The sequence below is a fragment of the Eriocheir sinensis genome, chromosome 21 (assembly GCF_024679095.1).
Source record: "Eriocheir sinensis breed Jianghai 21 chromosome 21, ASM2467909v1, whole genome shotgun sequence".
NCBI classification, from domain to species: Eukaryota; Metazoa; Arthropoda; class Malacostraca; order Decapoda; family Varunidae; genus Eriocheir; species Eriocheir sinensis.
In genome coordinates, this window is record NC_066529.1 from 3,278,094 (window position 1) to 3,297,200 (window position 19,107).

The 19,107-nt window shown below is 39.4% G+C and overlaps 1 protein-coding gene across 1 annotated transcript in view; it reads left to right on the forward strand.

The window, feature by feature from the left end:
• LOC127001522 (ITG-like peptide) overlaps positions 1 to 19,107 on the forward strand; it is a 100,087-nt gene that overhangs the window by 27,017 nt on the left and 53,963 nt on the right. Inside the window, exon 3 of the mRNA XM_050866134.1 lies at positions 16,880 to 16,949. Coding sequence (XP_050722091.1) covers positions 16,880 to 16,949 — 70 coding nt within the window. The remainder of the gene's footprint in view (positions 1 to 16,879; positions 16,950 to 19,107) is intronic.

The following is a 19,107-nucleotide window of genomic DNA, read 5'->3' on the forward strand; positions in this document are numbered from 1 at the left end:
ATGGAGAAAGGGAAAGAGGAGAAGGGAGACGAAGAAGGGGAGAGGAAAGGAAGGCAAAATAATGAGAAAAAGGAAGAAAGAAAAGAGAGAAAAAGAAGGAAATACGAAAGAAAGAAGACGATGAAACGGCAATGAAATAAAAGAGAAGGAGAGGGGGAACACGAGTAAATGAGGGAATTGGAAGAAAGGGAAAGAAGAAAAGGGTGACTAAGAAATGGAAAAGAGGGCAAAATACTGAGAAAAAGGAAGAAAACTAAAAAGCAAAAGTGGATAAGAAGAAAACACAAAAAAATGAGGGAAGTAAAAGATTCGAGGATTACGAAAAAAAATGAAAGAGGATGAAAAGTAAGAAGGAAATATGAGAGAGGATCTGAAGGAAAGCGCGGACGAACATAAAGGAAGGAGGAAAAGAAATGGGGCCGTAAAGAAGGAAATGGAGAAATACAGAAAGAAGTAATGGAAGGCGGAAAGTTAAGGAAGGAGGGAGGGAGGGAAAGGATAAAGAAAGAGAGAAAGAGGCAAGCGAAGTTATGAGGCGCGTGCAAAGAGAAGATAAGAAAGAGAGAGAATGAGGAGAGAAAAGTATAAGAAAAGAAATAAGTATGATGACGGATAAAAAGGAGACAGTATAAGAGAGGAGAAAGAATAAAAGAAAGGCTTAGAGAAGAGAAAATTGTAGGATGAAATAAAACAAGATGGAGGAAAATGAACCAAGGAAATAAAGGAAGATTTAATACGAAAGGAAGAAGTGTAAGAAAATTTATGAAAGACAGACACGGAAAAGAAAGAGAAAACTGAAGAAAAAGAAGAAAAAAAGAGAAATAGCGAAATATATTAACAAGATAGAAAAAAATATGAAGGAAATAAATGAAAAACAGAATAAACGCATGAAAAGGTAATGAAAAGTAATTAAAAAGGAAATCTAATGAAAAAAAATATATTAGAAAGCCATATAAAGAAAAGAAAATGAGGAATAAAGTTGCTGCAAAAAATATGACAATTAGAGAAAGAGAGAGAAAAGAAATTAATTACAGGTGGAATTCTCTCTCTCTCTCTCTCTCTCTCTCTCTCTCTCTCTCTCTCAATATTTGCTCTTCTCTATGCTCCTCCGATGACGGGCAAACAAAGACTCGCTCGCAGACACAATGGAAGGCGCCTCAAAGATTAATGACTGCCGTGAACTTGAAAGAAAGGGATGAAAATGCTACTGAAAGAAATTATACCAAGAAAAAAAGTCCGTGAAGTCGAAAAAAAAGTGAAATAGAATGAAAGAAAAGGTTGAAATTAGAGAAAAAACGAGAGGAAGAAGAAAAAGAACATCCGTGAGTCGAAAAAATGTGAAAAAGAATGAAAGAAAAGGTTGAAAATAGAGAAACAACTATAGGACGAAGAAGAAAACATCCGTGAGGTAAAAAAGATATGAAAAAGAATGAAAGAAAAGGTTGAAAATAGTGAAAAATTGATAGGAAGAAAAAAAATCGTGTAGTAAAAAAAATAAAAAGAGTAAAAGGTTGAAATTACTGGAAAAAAAAATTGATGAAGAAAAATTCGTGAAGTATAAAAATAAGAAAATACAAATAAGAATACGAATAATAATAAGATGGAAATGATGATAAAAAAAAAAGTTAAGAAGGAGGCGAATAAAATAGAAAGAGGTAGTAAAGATCAGGAGCAGGAGAAGGAGGAGGAGAAGGAGGAGGAAGAGAAGGAGAAGGAAGACGAGGAGGAGGAGAAAGAGGAGGAAGAGGAGGAGGAGAAAGAGTAAGTGTCAGCGGGTGTCAAGGAGATTGAAGAGAAGTGTGAGAGTTTCGATGGATGGAAGGAGGAGGAGGAGGAGGAGGAGGAGGAGGGGGGGAAGGAGGATGGGTGGGAAGCGGGAAGGAAAGTGGGTGGGAAGAGAGGAGGAAGAAAGAGAGAGGGAAGGAGGAGGCCAAAAGGAAAGAAGGGAAAGAAGAAGGAAGAAGAGAGGGAAAGGGGATGAGGAAGGAACCGGATGGGAAAAGAAAGAAAAGAGAAAATTAGAAGAAAGAAGAAAGAAGGAAGCGAGGGAAAGGAGAAGACGAAGGATAACCGAAGGGGAAAAGAAGGAAGCGAGAAAAGAAGAAGAAGGAAGAAACAAAAAAAAAGAAAATACAAGAAAGTCGAAAGGAAAAAGGTTGCAAAAAAGAGGAAAGGAGGAAAATAAGAGTAGAGAAAGGAGGACAGTAAGTAACAATCAGATAAAAAAAAAAGAGGAGGAGGAGGGAAAATTGTCAGGGATAAAAATACTTCAGGAGCAAAAAATAATGAGACAGGACCCACTCTCTCTCTCTCTCTCACACACACACACACATTCGTCTCGAGCCTTAGAGTGGATGTCACACGGACCCAAAGTTAAGACCTGTTTCCCTTTGTTTCCTGTGCTCTCTCTCTCTCTCTCTTACGCTTCCTCTCTCTCTCATTATGCATCAAAGCCCCTCCTCCTCTTCCTCCTCGTCATTCTTCTCCTCTCCTCCTCCTGCTCCTCCTTCTCAACTCTTCCGCTTCCGTCCTTTCTCGTTTCCAATTCAATTACTCCTTTACTCCCGACTGCCCTTCCGAAAACAAAGATGAGTGAAGTGTAAAGGAGAGGGAAGGATGCAAGGAAGATGAGAGGAGAGGGAACTAGTGATGGAGAAGGGGTGAAGAAGAAGAATGAAGGACAGGGGCGTGAGAGAGAGAGAGAGAGAGAGAGAGAGAGAGAGAGAGAGAGAGAGAGAGAGAGAGAGAGAGAGAGAGAGAGAGAGAGAGAGAGAGAGAGAGAGAGAGAGAGAGAGAGAGAGAGAGGAAAAGGTAAAAAAGAACAAGAACAAGGGCAAGAAGAGCAAGAGATAAAGGAAGAGGAGGGGAAGAAGAGAAAGTGGAAGAGAATGAGGAAGAGGATGAGGACGAGGATAAAGAAAAAAAATGATCGAGAAAGAGAATGAGAGGAATGATGAGAAACAAAAACAACAAAAAAAACATTCACAAGGCAATTTCACAGTAAAAAAACAAGAAAAATAAAACACTAGACATAAAACAAGCACCCACTGAGATTCCTATACCAAATCTACCCCCTCCCGAAATTGACCCCTCTTTCGGCCACCTCTTTTGATTCTTTTGAGGAGCAGCGAGTAGCGGGCTTTTTTTATTACTGTTTCCTTTTTGTGCCCTTGAGCTGTCTCCTTTGTCATAAAAAAAAATGCGAAAAAGATATAAAAGCAAAGACGTAAAGGAGATGAAGGAAGGGATGGAGATGTATAAGTAATGGACCAGGGACGGACACACGCCTTTTCCTATCCTTTGACGAGACACGGAGAGACCTTGACGTACATCTATGACCACTTATCCAATCAGTGTTACCACCTGGACACGCACCTAAGAAGCTCCGTGATTACCTGAGAAAATGTTAACACTGATTTGCTTATTTACCCCGAAAGGAACCAGAACGAAGGGAAAGTAAAAGTATAAATAAAACTCCTATATATTTAAACTGAATATCATTTCTTATTTACCACTAAGGGGGCAATATAAGGGAAAAGGAAGAAATTGAAACTGCTGCATGTTCTTCCTTGAAAATAACAACACTAATAGTTAAAAGGAAAAGAGTGTACAAGAACGATATCAGCTTAGTTCTAATCGAGGTAACTCATACTTTAAGAATCACACAATATAGGTAACAGTTTTAGACAGGCTGGTGTAGTGGTCGCCAGGAATGGAATAGGAGCAGCGAGTAGCGGGCTTTTTTTTATTAATGTTTACTTTTTTGTGCCCTTGAGCTGTCTCCTTTGCTGTAAAAAAAAAAAGAAAAAAAAAAAAGAACACAAAATAACGCCAAAAAAAAAAAAACATTCTCAACACCACCATAATCATCATTCAACATTTTTTTCCTTGCTCGCCAGAAAAGAAACGCAGAAAAAACAAAGGATAAAAAACAGGTTAACATCCTCATCACCAACATCACTATCATCATCATCATCATTCAACACTCTATTTCAGGCTCGCCCTCCCCCCTTCCCCCCCCCCCCAAAAAAAAAAAAAGACAGAAATACAAGGGATATAAAGAGGTTAAAACATTCTCAATACCAACATTATTATCACCATCATCATTCAACATTCTATTCCATGCTCATCACACACACACAAAAAACAAAAAACAAAAAAACAAAAAAATTAGCCGAGGAAAAAAATATAACAGGTCACAAAACATCCTCATTACCAACCTTATCATCATCATCATCATATTTCGACATTTTATTCCCTGCAGCAAGGACAGGTGTAAGGAGTTAAACATGGCGTTACCTGTGTTTACCGTCCAACCCTTTGTTATTACCCTTGAGAGGCGGGACTCGGGTGGTGATTTATTTCGTAATTCGCCCAAGTTCTTCCGGGCTCGAATCGGTTATTACGCTTATTACGTCTCTGCTTGGGAGTATTTTTGTTGATGTCTCTTTCATCGATTCTCTTTCCTCCACTTTTTTCATTTTCATTTTTTTCCTTATTTCAGGATTTATTTTCTTATTTTTCAGGATTTATTTTTCTTATTTTCTTATTTTCTGGATTTATTTTCTTATTTTCAGGACTAATTTTCTTATTTTCTCATTTTCAGGACTTATTTTCTTATTTACTTATTTTCTTATTATCTGGACTTTTCTTATTTTCTTATTTCCAGGATTTATTTTCGTATTTTCAGGACTTATTTTCTTATTTTCATATTTTCAGGATTTATTTTTCTTATTTTCAGGACTTATTTTCCCTCTTATATTATCTTTATTACAGCATTATATATCATTTTTTTTTCTCATTACTGCTGCACACGAATTTTTTAGGTCATATCACGAACTTATTCTCTATGTTGTTTTACCTTCAATTTTCAAACAGCAACTTCTGACCCTCATATAAGTAATTTCGCAGTTTTAGTTTAATTACTGCGTTTCTATTTTTTTCTTCGTTATTTTTCTATATATACCTTTTCTTAGTCGTCTGCCACTCTTATTTTTCTTTCTTGCTAATGTATTACTGCCTTGCTATTTGTTTCTTCATTATTTCTATACATGTTCCTTTTCTTGGTCGTCCCCTACCTTAATTAACATACTTTCCTTTGTTGCTAACGTATTACTTCAATTTTCTCTTTCATAGCAGTGTTCCTGACCTTCCTTGTAATTTCTCCAGCTTTATTACTTAATGTTTTTCTTCGTTACGTCTGCTTCTCTTTTTTTTTTTATCTTAGTTATGTCACCTTAACCTTCCTCTACTTATTCTGTTATTTCTTTTTTTAACTTCTTCAACAGTGATTCTGGTCCTCTTTATAGTCATTTTCTGGTTTTCTTCAATACTGCGTCATTTTTTCATCATGTATTTATTTTTTTCTTCTTATATTTTGAGTTACTCGCCTGCCGATACAACAGACCTCATGACCTTTCTGGCAGACATGTCATTTGTTTTGTTTAGCCCTGAATCTCCACTCATTACATCGATTTCCCTTTTCTCTTTCTCATACTACAAATTTTCTCGTATTTTCAAAGTGTTTCTTCTATATTTACATTCACTTTACAACTCATGACCTCTCCAGTTGTTGTTTTTCTATCGGTTTTGTTCATAATATAATCCCTAGTTTTCAAAATATCATCTGTTGTTCTTCACCTCAATTTCCTCCTTCCTGTGAATTACTTCCGCTTAAAATTTCGCACTTGTTATCATGATCTTTCGTGCAGTAGTTAGTGTTCTCATCTTTTATACTGCGCCTTAATCTTCTCATTGCGTGCCTCCTGCTTCAAGTTAAAAAATATATATTAGTCTTGCTGCGCCTCATTTTTGTAAGTACAGCCTCTCTTTATCGTCATCACAAACATTAATATTTTTTTTATTTCTACCTCTCGTCCTTGAATTTTAAAAAGGAGAGGACTTGCCTAGTTATGCTTTAATTTCTTTTCATATTTTTTTGCTTATTCCTACCTCTCGTGCTTGAAATTTAAACAGAACAAGAGGGCTCGCCTACTTATATCCCATTTTCCTTTCATTCAGCATGCATTTACTTTCACTACATTATTTTCCTTTGTTCTATTCCATCTCCCACTCCACACTCCTCCACACTCCACTTCCGCACTTGAAATTTAAAAAGAAGGGGACTCGCCTACTTATACCACATTTTCTTTTAATACAGCATCCATTTACTTTCATTACGTTATTTTCCTTCACTATTCCATCTCCCAACCCTTCCTCATTATTCCAAATTTGCTTCGTCTCCTTTGAATATTTTATCTGCACGCCTTCAACCTCCCTGTAGTTTCGTGACACTCTGAAAGCAGGCGATTAATTAGTCTGCCTTCATTACGCACGGGAACATATTAGCAGGTGAAGAGAAAGGTGACGGTCAGGTGATTAGATGGAAGTGGGAATATCGGCACATCCCTGTTGCTGAAGGATTAATTTCGCTGTTTTATTCACTCGCTTCACTTCACTTCACCTCACTTCACCTCACTTCACTTCACCTCACTTCACTTCACTGAGGATTTGCTGCTCCGTATCCTAATTCCTTGATCAAATTTACAACGTTATCTAAAAAGCAGACGTGTTGAAGGGGAAGATTGTAAAGTTGATATGTGAATGTTAACAGAAGGAGATACATAGATAGATAGATAGATAGACAGATAGAGATAGATAGATAGATAAATAGACAGATAGGTAGACAGAGAGACGAAGAGAGAGTGGAGTAGCAAGGGGACACTAGATTGAGGGTTTTTAGTGGTGAGCTTAACAGAGGAAGAAGAGGAGGGAGCGAAGGATGAAGAGGAGTAGGAGGAGTAGGAGGAGATGGGAGAATATTACGTTATGTTGGTAAGAGAAGAGGCTAGAAGGGAGAGGAATGAATAGCAAGGGCGGAGGAGGAGCGGATGAAAAGGAATGAATAGGAAGAGGAGAAGAAGGAGAAGGAGGAGGAGGAGGAGGAGGAGAATGGAGAGGTATCTGAGCGTGCTTAGAAGGACTGAAGGTAATTTGTACAAGTCGAAGGGGGAAAAAAACAGGAGAGTAGGGAAGGTGAGAGGCAGGAGGAGGAGAAGAACGAGAAGATGAACGAGGAGAAAGATGAGATAGAATTGGAAGAGAAAGGATGGTTTAGCGGTAGTGGTACTAGTGGTGGTGATGGTGGTGGTGGTAGTGGGGATGAAGTTATTGCTATTGTTTATACAGGTTACAGAAGCAGAAGGAAGGGGAAAGGGGAAAGGCGGCGACCGTGAAATAGTTTTGGCTCCATTAGTGATAGTTGAAAAGGGCAGAAGGAGAAGAGGGGAGAGGTGAGTGAGGTTAGGGAAGGAAAATGGAAGAGAGACAAGATTGAGGAGAGGATGAAAAGAGGAATGGGGAAAGGGAAGAGGGAATGGGAAAAAGGAGAAGAGGGGAGGGGAGAGTGAGGTTAGGGAAGGAAAATGGAAGAGAGACAAGATTGAGGAGAGGATGAAAAGAAGAATGGGGAAAGGGAAGAGGGAATGGGGAAAAGGAGAAGAGGGGAGGGGATGATTAATAAGGTCGATTAAGAACGTATTGTAGCTGTAGTAGTGAAGGTGGTGGATCGATGCGGAAAAAAAAAATAGAAAAACAGATAAAAAAGAAGTAAATTGATTTGAGATGATAGTAAATGAGGGAGAAGGAAAAAGGGAGGAGGAGATGCAAGTCGAAATGATGGTGGTGGTGGTGGTGATGGTGGTGGTTGAGGAAGTGGAATGGAAAAGCAAACATCTGAGAGAGAGAGAGAGAGAGAGAGAGAGAGAGAGAGAGAGAGAGAGAGAGAGAGAGAGAGAGAGAGAGAGAGAGAGAGAGAGAGAGAGAGAGAGAGAGAGAGAGAGAGAGAGAGAGAGAGAGAGAGAGAGAGAGAGAGAGAAAATGAATGAATGAATGAATGAAAGAGAAAAATACATTAAGAAAGAGAAAAAAATAGAGAGAGAAACAGGACCAAAACAAAGGTAGAAAGGAAAATGAAAAAAAGAAAGGAGAAGAAAAAAGAAAATAAGAATCAATGAAAGAAAACTATATTAAAGAAAGAAAAAACAAAGAAATAAAAAAAAAGAAAAAAAGCGAAACAGCAGAGATAGAGAGAGAGAGAGAGAGAGAGAGAGAGAGAGAGAGAGAGAGAGAGAGAGAGAGAGAGAGAGAGAGAGAGAGAGAGAGAGAGAGAGAGAGAGAGAGAGAGAGAGAGAGAGAGAGAGAGGGGGAATCTTTTACTTTAACTTTCTCAAATACTACAAATCTAAACAAATATCACTTCACGTTTGTATTAATTTACGTATTCATTCACTTATTCATTCACTTATTCATTCGTACATTAGTCAGACAGTCAGTCCCCCATTCATTCACTCATACATAACCAATACAGTTACTTCTGCTTCACTTCTATCCCTCAACAGCTCCAATCAATACTAGTTCCTTCATTATGCATTCACTCGCTCCTCTCCCTTCACCAACGCCACTCTCTCTTGGCCACTCACACAAGACAGAAAGCAAGACAAGTAGCCAACGTCTTCATTCACTTTGTTCCCTTTCAGCATTTAATCAGGTACGCGCAAGAGCCAGGTAGTCACTTTCACTCTCTACAGGGAAAGGGAGATCATAGATTATTCTTTTTAACTACCTTAGAATCGTTTAGTCACGGGGAGAAAAGAAATACAACAGGTACACTAATTGACCCCTCTTTCGGCCACCTCTTCGGATTCTTTACATGAGCACCAAGTAGCGGGCTTTTTTTTATTATAGTTTCCTTTTTTGTGCCCTTGTGCTGTCTCCTTTGCTGTAAAAAAAAAATATTTCCTCTTTCCGATTTTATTTTTCTCCGTTCCTTTTCTTTTAACTGTTATTTTTTCCTTTCAATTTTACGATTCATTAATTCATACATTCATTATAACCTCTCTTTCTCTCTTTTATTCCTTGTTCTCTTTGTCTCTCTCTTGTTCTCATTCTTTTTCTCTTTTTCTTTCTCTCTCATCAATACACACACTCACACACACACACACACACACACACACACACACACACACACACACACACACACACACACACAGACCCTACCCCCCCCCCCCACACACACACCAAAAAAAAAAATTAGTATCAGTGTCTTCCTTTCCCCCGAGTCACCTTTACCTGGACACAGAACGCATGATAAAATAAGAGGATTGCAGAAAAAGAAAGAACGAAACAAAGAGAAGTAGACTAGACTCGCCACGATCTGTTTTCTGCCGAGGCCAACAACGTGAGGCAATAGAACGTCGTCATTCATTCGTGACCTTATTTTTTGTTTGTTTGTTTGTTAGTGGGATTTCAGTTTATCTTTGCCTTTTTTTTTTCGATGTTGAAGCTTGGAAGGCGAGACGAGGTTCACGTTTTACTAAGAATACACCTACGTCTTTAATGCCATCTGTTTCAGTCAATTTATATTCCTTTTTTGTGTGTCTGTGTGTTACTGTTTTTTTGTTTTTTTTACTTTTCATTCTGAGTATCTATATTTTATGCTGTACTTCGGAGGTGAGACTTTGCATACGAGACGAGGTTGACGTTACGTGCTAAGAATTCTCCTCCTTCATCTTTAATCCCAACTGTTTCAATCCATTTTTATTCCTTTTATTTTTTTTATTCTGGGCTTCCATATTTGATTCTGTGCTTCGGCGGTGAGACTTGAAATGCGAGGCGAGGTTGACGTTACGTGCTAAGAATTCTCCTCCTTCATCTTTAATCCCAACTGTTTCAATCCATTTTTATTCCTTTTATTTTTTATTCTGGGCTTCCATATTTGATTCTGTGGTTTGGAGGTGAGACTTGGAATGCGAGGTGAGGTTGACGTTACGTGCTAAAAATTCTCATCCTCCGTTTTTAATCCCAACTGTTTCAATCCATTTTTATTCCTTTTTTTTCTTTCCGTGTGCTACTGCTCATTCTACTTTTTATTCTGCGTATCTGTATTTGATTCTGTACTTCGGCGGTGAGACTTGGAATGCGAGGCGAGTTTGACGTTACGTGCTAAGAATTCTCCTCCTTCATCTTTAATCCCAACTGTTGCAATCCATTTTTATCCCTTCTTTTTCTTTCCGTGTGCTACTGCTCATTCTACTTTTTATTCCGGGATTCTATATTTTATGCTGTACTTCGGCGGTGAGACTTGGAATGCGAGGCGAGTTTGACGTTACGTGCTAAGAATTCTCCTCCGTCTTGAAAAATGTCACCTGTTTCAATCCATTTTTGCGACTGCTCCTTTGAGTTTTATTTTCCGTATCTATATTTCATTCTTTATACTTATCCTATATCTATTTACTCTATTTCTATCTATTCTCTTTTACAGTAACGGAAGCAACTCCAGCTCAATGGCAAAGAAAAAGTAAAAAAATCAAAATAAAAAAGTCTATTTATCTATTTATATTATTTTCTTTTTATACCTTATTCTGTATATCTCTACGTGATAATGCTCCCTTCTTTCATTTTCTTACTCACGTCTGCAAGCCTTAATCTACACTACATCTACAGGACCACACTCTATTGCACTGAGCTGTCTCCTCGCGTGATAATGGAGCGAGCTAATCCGTATTGTGCACGGTTTACACATCCACTCTGTACTATTGTCTTTCGTCGTCATAATTACGTCCTCTACTCAGAATCAGGAATTGACGCTTTTGAGGTTGTGGCTTGGGGTTCGAATCGCCCTACCCCGGCTCTTCACATCCAAGTCTTGACGCTGTAACTAACCCCCTCGATAACCTCAGCCCAAACACACTAGGTTATTGCTGTACTTATTTATTGAGGTTATGGCTTGTATTGGGGTTTGTATGACTGGATGAATGGGCTCGAACCTCCTCACCCTGGCTATTCACATGCAAGTCTTGACGCTGTAACTAACCCCCTCGATAACCTCACCCCAAACACTCTAGGTTATTACTGTAATTATTTATTGAGGTTATGGCTTGTATTGGGGTTTGTATGACTGGATGAATGGGCTCAAACCTCCTCACTCTGGCTATTCACATGCAAGTCTTGACGCTCTAAATAACCCACTCGATAACCTCACCCCAAACACTCTAGGTTATTTATTATTTCTTGAGGTTATGGCTTGTGTGGGGTTTGTATGACTGGATGAATGGGCTCAAACCTCCTCACTCTGGCTATTCACATGCAAGTCTTGACGCTCTAAATAACCAACACTCTAGGTTATTTATTATTTCTTGAGGTTATGTGTGACTGGATGAATGGGCTCAAACCTCCTCACTTGGCTATTCACATGCAAGTCTTGACGATAACCTCACCCCAAACACTCTAGGTTATTTATTATTTCTTGAGGTTATGGCTTGTGTGGGGTTTGTATGACTGGATGAATGGGCTCAAACATCCTCACCCTGGCTATTCCCACTCAAGGCTTGACGCTGTAACGCACCTCAATAACCTCGCCCTCATCCACTCTATGTCATTGTGGCGCTGTTAATTTCCGCCCCTCCATAATCGAATGTGTTGTGCCTGTCATTATTAAGCGGAAACATATGATCACGTTCGCTCTCTAAATTACCAAAGTTCACCAGTAAGTTTTAATGGCCACTTAAAATCAGCGAAATTTGTTTACTTCTCGCTTTATTCTAGAGGCGAACATTTTTTCTCCACTGTTCCTAATTAGGGGAGCTCGTTATCCACGCTCCTTGGCTTTCTTAATAACGAGAGACTTTCAAAGCTACTTCCACATAAAGGGCAGCACGGGACTTATTATTTCTTTTGTTTGGAACCCGCAACTTAACTCCAGGCAGAATAATTGGGAGCTACGATGTTGCTTTTTATATAAGAGCAGGTTGGAAATACTTCAACTGTTATAGAATGTCCGATTATACCGCAAAGAAATAAAAACAATAACAAGTAGGTATTTTTCTCCTTTTCTCCAATTTCTTTATACAAATCTCGATCCATTTAATTCTGCAGTAAAAGAACATTCCCATTCACCTCTTTTCGTAGTTCTTTATACAGTCCTCGGTCTATACCTCTGCCGTAAAAGAAATACTACCATCTACAAAACGATAAAAAAAAGACATTCCATTCACACTCACATTCCAGCCGCGCCGCACCGCTCCCACGCCGCCGGTGACGAACAGGTGTGCGCGAGAGGTTCCTTTGTCCTGTAAAAAGAAGAATTGCATAAAAAGTTCCATAAATAATTTCTGATAATGATAATGAAAATAGTAACAACAATAATAACAATAAATATCATATAAAACTAATACAATAATAACTGGGCATTCTGTTTGGAGCAAGCGCACACGACACACACGGGCGGAATAAAACAAGGATAAAAAGAGAAGGTCACTTTAGACGTTAAGTTATTTTCGGAGTGCACTCGCTCCAAAACAAATGTCAGGGGAGGAAAAAAGATCAACGAAGAAGGTGGTCTATAATGGATACGTTAGTGGGACATCCAACAACGAAGGAAGGTTGATAAATCTTTAATTAGAGCAGAGGGATCAATTAATGTTGAACTAATTAGAGGAAAGTTAGTCAAAGAAGCAAGATTGGTAAAGGTCACACCAGATAGAAAATAAACATACAAGCAATATTATAAAAAAAAAGCAAGGTCAGTTTTATTATAATACAAATGTAAATGCAAGATCAGTTTATATAAATGCCCTTTTGAAACCCTAAGCAACAAGGGAAGGGAAGGGAAAGAAAGGAAAGGAAAGGGAAGGGAAGGGAAGGGAAGGGAAGGAAAAGGAAGAAAAGGGAATGAATTGGAAGAGTAGGAAAGACGGAAAGGGAAGGGAAGGGAAGGGAAGGGAAGAAAAAGGAATGAATTGGAATAGTAGGAAAGATAAAGGTAGAAAAGAACAGTCTTAGTTCAGTGTCGTGAAAGATTATTTTAAGGACAAACATTTTGGCGCCCAACAGCTCACATATTTGACAAGGCTTTCATGGGAGCTCTACGTAAGCCAATCCAGGGGTAGTTTTATGGACCTAGTGGTAGACAGACCCTTCTTCTGTCCTAAGACCCTTTCATGGGGTGATCTAAGCGTTTCCAGCGGTAGATTTGTGGACCTAATGGTAGTCTGACCCTTCTCCTGTCCTATGACCCTTTCGTGGGAGCTTAAAGCCTTTCCACGGGTAGTTTTATGGACCTAGTGGTAGATAGACCCTTCTTCTCTCATAAAACCGTTTCATGGGGCCTCTAAGCGTTTCCAGCGGTAGTTTTGTGGACCTAATGGTAGTCTGACCCTTCTCCTGTCCTATGACCCTCTCGCGGGAGCTCTCAGCATTTCCACGAGTAGTTTTATGGACTTAGTGGTAGTCTAACCCTTCTTCTGTACCATGAACTTTAAAGAGCACTCATTAGGACCCGACTGCTCTTCTTACTGGCCTTTGAAAATAGTTGATGTGAGAGGCGGAGGCTTCTGAGAATACTGACCAGTGAAAGAAAGACCTTTGAATACATCCCTTTAGTGGACGTGGGAAAACAATCAAAGGAGCTAAAGAAAGCGAGTGAACTGGTTTGAACACGTCATGAAGAGCGATGAAGAGCCCGTGGGAGGAAGAGTGACGGACATGGCAGTGCAGGGGAAGGGGAGAAGACGAAGATTAATGTCGAGGTGATTGGAGTGTGTTAAGGGAGACCTACGAGAGAAGGGATTACCGAGATGAAGTTTAGGACAGGGACTGATGGAGAGGACTAGCGAGGTGCAGCGACCCCTCACGAACACGAATAAAACTGACAAGTTTAAAGAGAAGAGATAGACAGACAGACAGATACAGATAGACATACATAGATAGATAGATTTAGATTGTTTTTACAGTGAAGGAAGCAGCTCAAGGTGAAAAATAATAATAATGAGAAAAAACGCAAATCACTCCCCCAATGAAAGAGTTTAGAAAAGTGGCCGAAATAGAGGTCAATTTCGGGAGGAGAGGTGTCACGATAGTCCCTTCTTGAGAGTTCAAATGGGGGAAATGGGGAAAAGAGTTCAAATGGGAAAGAGTTCAAATGGGAAAAAGTTCAAATGGGAAAGAGTTCAAATGGGGAAATGGGGAAAAGAGTTCAAATGGGAAAGAATTCAAATGGAGGAAATGGGGAAAAGAGTTCAAATGGGAAAGAGTTCAAATGGGGGAAATGGGGAAAAGAGTTCAAATGGGAAAGAGTTCAAATGGGAAAAAGTTCAAATGGGGGAAATGGGGGGAAGAGTTCAAATGGGGAAATATAAACAAAGATAGATAGATAGGTAAACAAATAGATAAGATAGATAAAAGTTAAGGTCACATAGCATTAGCAAAAAAAAAGCATTATGTAGACCGTTTCAGATAACATGGAAACAATAACAACAGTGAAAGTAAACAAAATCGGAAACAAACTTAGATCGTCACTTAGAATAATGATGGAAAAATAACAAATAAAAATCAATGTAGTTGTGGGAACAGCGACTAGGGGGCTTTTTTATTTACACCTTTTTTTTTTTTTGCCCTTGAGCTGTTTCTTTAGCTGTAAAAAAAAAAAAAAAGGCCGCTCCAACTGATCCCAAAACAACAATAAACAGAGACAATATAGAAAATAGGAATTAGAGGAGACAGCGTAAATTATTAATGGTAGAATACAAGTTCAAACTAACACCACCAACAAAGAGAGCTCAGCTGGATCGACATTACCATTTGATCGGATTAAGGAGGATTTGAACCGGAATAAATTGAAGGGGATAAATACTTAGTGGATCAGGGTGGATTATCATCAGGGTGGAGTGACACGGGTGGACTAGAGCGGGATCGGAGCGAGATCAAGGGAGATAGGAATGTGGAGTTGAGTTCCACGCGGCACGATCGGAATGCACTTGAATGGGATGTCGAAAGGATGGGATGCGAGACGTCCTTTGATGTTTCTTGGCGTTTATTGATTTTTGTGTTCTGTTTACCTGCCTGTCTGTCGACCTCTCTCTCCCCGCGTCTTTGTTTCTCGGGTCTATAATTTTCATGTCTCTTACTTTCTCTGTCCTTTTTCTCTGCTTATCTATATCTGTAGCTTTTCCTGTCAGTATGTTTTTGAGTGTTTGTTCGTCTCTCTATGAATCTGTGTGTGTGTGTCTGTATGTCTGTTTGTGTCTGCCAATCTGCTGTCTGTTACTGTCTCTGTCTCTGTATGTGTTTGTCTGTCAATGTTTGTGTCTCTGTCTGTATGTCTGTTTGTGTCTGCCAATCTGCTGTCTGTTCCTCTGTCTCTGTCTCTGTATGTGTCTGTCTGTCAATGTCTGTGTCTCTGTCTGTACGTCTGTTTGTGTCTGTTAATCTGCTGTCTGTTACTCTGTCTGTCTCTGTCTCTGTATGTCTGTATCACTAAAACAAACAGGATAATAAAACAAAAACAAAAACATGAAAATATAGAGAAAAGAAAGAACGTAAAAAACGGGAAACGTACGAAAGAACGAGATGGAAAGAAAAAAAAAGAAAGACAAACTAACAAACACACACCCACACGCAAAGAAAATATAAAAGTCCTCCCACACAAACTTGATTTCCAAGCAAAAAGAAAAAGAACTCAAACATTCCCGGCCCAGCTGTCCCTCCTAGTATTGCCTGGTGTGTGTGTGTGTGTGTGTGTGTGTGTGTGTGTGAGAGAGAGAGAGAGAGAGAGAGAGAGAGAGAGAGAGAGAGAGAGAGAGAGAGAGAGAGAGAGAGAGAGAAAGAGAGAAAGAATAAGAAAGAGAGAGGAACGACAAAGGAAACCCATTAAACAATTCCACAAAACACGCAACACACTCACGAACAAACAAACAGACATGAAAAGAAAAAGACAAAACAGAGAAATCGGTAAAGAATAAAAGGAAACGGCAAAGAAAAACAAAGCAGAGTTGGAACGCCTCTAATGAGCGATTCGATTCCTTGTTAGCGTCATGGAGCGGCTGAATGGGACACAGGAATAGAAGGCGGCTCGGTGTTTTTTTTTTTTTTTTCTCTTCTCTAATAATTTCGGGAGAGGCGTAGTGGATCTCTCTCTCTCTCGCTTCGTTGTTCTTTCGTAAAAATTTAACGACTCGATATTTTTTTTGAACTTATTGTTGTAATGGGAAGAGTGTTTTTTTTAATGGTTCAAAGACAAAATAAGATAAAGGACAAAAAAAATATATGTAATAGTTAAGGACCAAAAAATAATAACTTCTTTTCTGTACTTATTATTGTAAAGTGAGGTATGTTTTATTATATTTTAAGGACACAATAAAAGAAAGGACAAGCATGATTGATAAGGTAAATAAAATAATGGCTCTTTCCGCTTCTTTTCCTCGTTTTTTATATAGGAATTCTTTGCCTTTTTTCCTTGCTCTTTGCTCTACGGTGATCCATTAGTTTTATTTTCTATTATACCAGAACAAAGCTAGTGACTATTTCGTTTTTTTTCTCGTTGTTTTTCGAGGAATTTCTACTATGTTCCTTTCTACCCCCCTTTTCACCTTTTCTTCCAGTCCTCATCTACCATACTCTCTCTTCCTCTTTTTTTACTCCTTTTCTTTCGTTTCCTGCATTATGGTTTTCCTTCTTCCTCCTCCCTACTCCCTGATATTCCTTCCTCCTTATCTCTCTCTTTTCCTTATACACTTCCTTTCGTATCCTGCATCACGGTTCTTCTTCTTAATCCTCCCTGTTCCCTTACATTCCTTCATCTCTTTCTCCCTCTTTCCTTAATCATTCTTTCGCTTCCTGCATCACCATTTCCCTTCCTTTCTTCCTGCTCCCTTATATTCCTTCATTCCTTTCTCCCTCTTTCCCAGCTCATTTTCTTCATCTTCCTGCATTCTCTCTTCACCTTCCTCCTCCCAGCTCCCTTATACCCCTTCATCCCACCCTATCAGATCCTTTCCCCCTACACTATTCCCTTGCTAACGAAGTCCTTTTCTCTTCTCCGCAGCACCCGTTTCCGCCCTGAGGCAGGACCCAACTGGGGCTATGGCGGTATGGGTCAGCACTACCAGGCCGAGGTGAGTGTGCGTGGGAGGAGGCGAGGTGGGGCGGGACAAGGCTGGGAAAGGACAGGGAATGGTATGAAAGAGTAGGGAAGGGAAGGAAGGAAGGAAGGAGGAAGGAAGGAAGGAAGGAAGAGAGGGAAAGGAAGGAAGGGAAGGGAAGGGAAGGGAAGGGAAGAGAAGGGAAGGGGAAGGAGGGGGAAGGAAGGGGAAGGAAGGGAAGGGAAGGGAAGGGGAAGGAAGGAAAGGAAGGGGAGGGCAGGGCACGACAGGGAAGGGAAGGGAAGGGAAAAGAAGGAAAGGGAAGGAAAAGAAAGGAAATGGAAGATAAAGAAATTAAAGAAATGGGAAGGGACGGTAAAATAAGATAAAATAGCGAAAGGGAGATAAAAGAATGAAAGGGAAAGGAAAAGTTTAAAGAATAATAAGCAGAGGTATGCAAGGGAAGGGAAAACATGGAAAAGAAAGGCGTGGAACATGACTGAGGAGGACACGGCGGAGAGCGGAGGACTAAGGTGTGTCTCCATAAAGCGATAAAGCAATACATTTAATTATTTAGGTCTAGCAGGTAGAGGGAAGTGTTAGGGGATGCGGGAGTGGACAGCTGTTATAGGGGATGAAAAGGTGCAGGAGAAAAGTGATAAATACGTAGAAAGTACAATAGAGGGCAGCGTTATAAGAAGTTGAAGTAAAGACGGAAAAGGAGAAGGAGGAGTAAGAAGCTGAAAAAGACGAGAAAGAGGAAGGAAGAGAAAATAGATAAATAAGTATAGAGTGCAGTAAAAATCAAGGTTATAAAAGTTGAAGTGAAGACGGAGAAGAAGAAGGAGGAGGAGTAAGAAGCTGAAAAGGAAGAGAAAGAGGAAGGAAGAGAAAATGGATAAATAAGTACAGAGTGCAGCAAAAATCAAGGTTATAAAAGTTGAAGTGAAGAAGGAGAAGAAGAAGGAGGAGGAGTAAGAAGCTGAAAAGGAAGAGAAAGAGGAAGGAAGAGAAAATGGATAAATAAGTATAGAGTGCAGCAAAAGTCAAGGTTATAAAAGTTGAAATGAAGACGAAGGAGAAGAAGAAGGAGTAGAAGGAGTAAGAAGCTGAAAAGGACGAGAAAGAGAAGGGGAGAGAAAAGAGATGAATAAGTAGAAAGTGGAATAAAAGGGCAAGGTTATAAAAGATGAAGAGAACAGAAAGAAGAAGGAGAAGAAGTAAGAAGCTGAAAAGGACGAGAAAGAGAAGGGGAGAGAAAAGAGATGAATAAGTAGAAAGTGGAATAAAAGGGCAAGGTTATAAAAGATGAAGAGAACAAAAAGAAGAAGGAAAAGAAGTAAGAAGCTGAAAAGGACGAGAAGAGAAGGGGAGAGAAAAGAGATGAATAAGTAGAAAGTGGAATAAAAGGGCAAGGTTATAAAAGATGAAGAGAACAGAGAGAAGAAGGAGAAGAAGTAAGAAGCTGAATAGGACGAGAAGAGAAGGGGAGAGAAAAAAGATGAATAAGTAGAAAGTGGAATAAAAGGGCAAGGTTATGAAAGATGAAGAGAACAAAAAGAAGAAGGAAAAGAAGTAAGAAGCTGAATAGGACGAGAAAGAGAAAGGGAGAGAAAAGAGGAGGAAGTAGAAGAAAAAATATCTCTATCACCATGAGCCCAAGGCAAAAGAGTTTACAATAAAAAGGGACAGGTGAAAGGGAAAATGAAGAGAGTACGAGAACATACGTGCTTAAAGAAAATTCTGAGTGTAGAAAAGAGAAACACGAAAAAAAAGATACGAGATTGAGAGGCTGAAGACGATGAGGATGAAGATAATAAAGAGGAGGAGGACGAGGAAGAGGAAGAGGAGGAGGAGGAGGAGGAGGAAAGGACGGCAAATAAAGCGATGCAAAAAAAGGAAGATAATTAGCAGAAAAAAAAAGTAAATAAAGGGAAGACGTCAAGATGAAGGAGAAAGAGAAGGAGGACGAAAAAATGTATAAAAAAAAATAAAAATGAAAAAGAAAAGATAAAACGAGCACACACACACACACACACACACACACACACACACACACACACACACACACACACACACACACACACACACACACACACACACATACACGCATTCCTCCCTCCCCCCCACACACACGTACACAAACACGTACACACTAAAACTGAATGAGAAAGCAAAAAGAATATGTAAA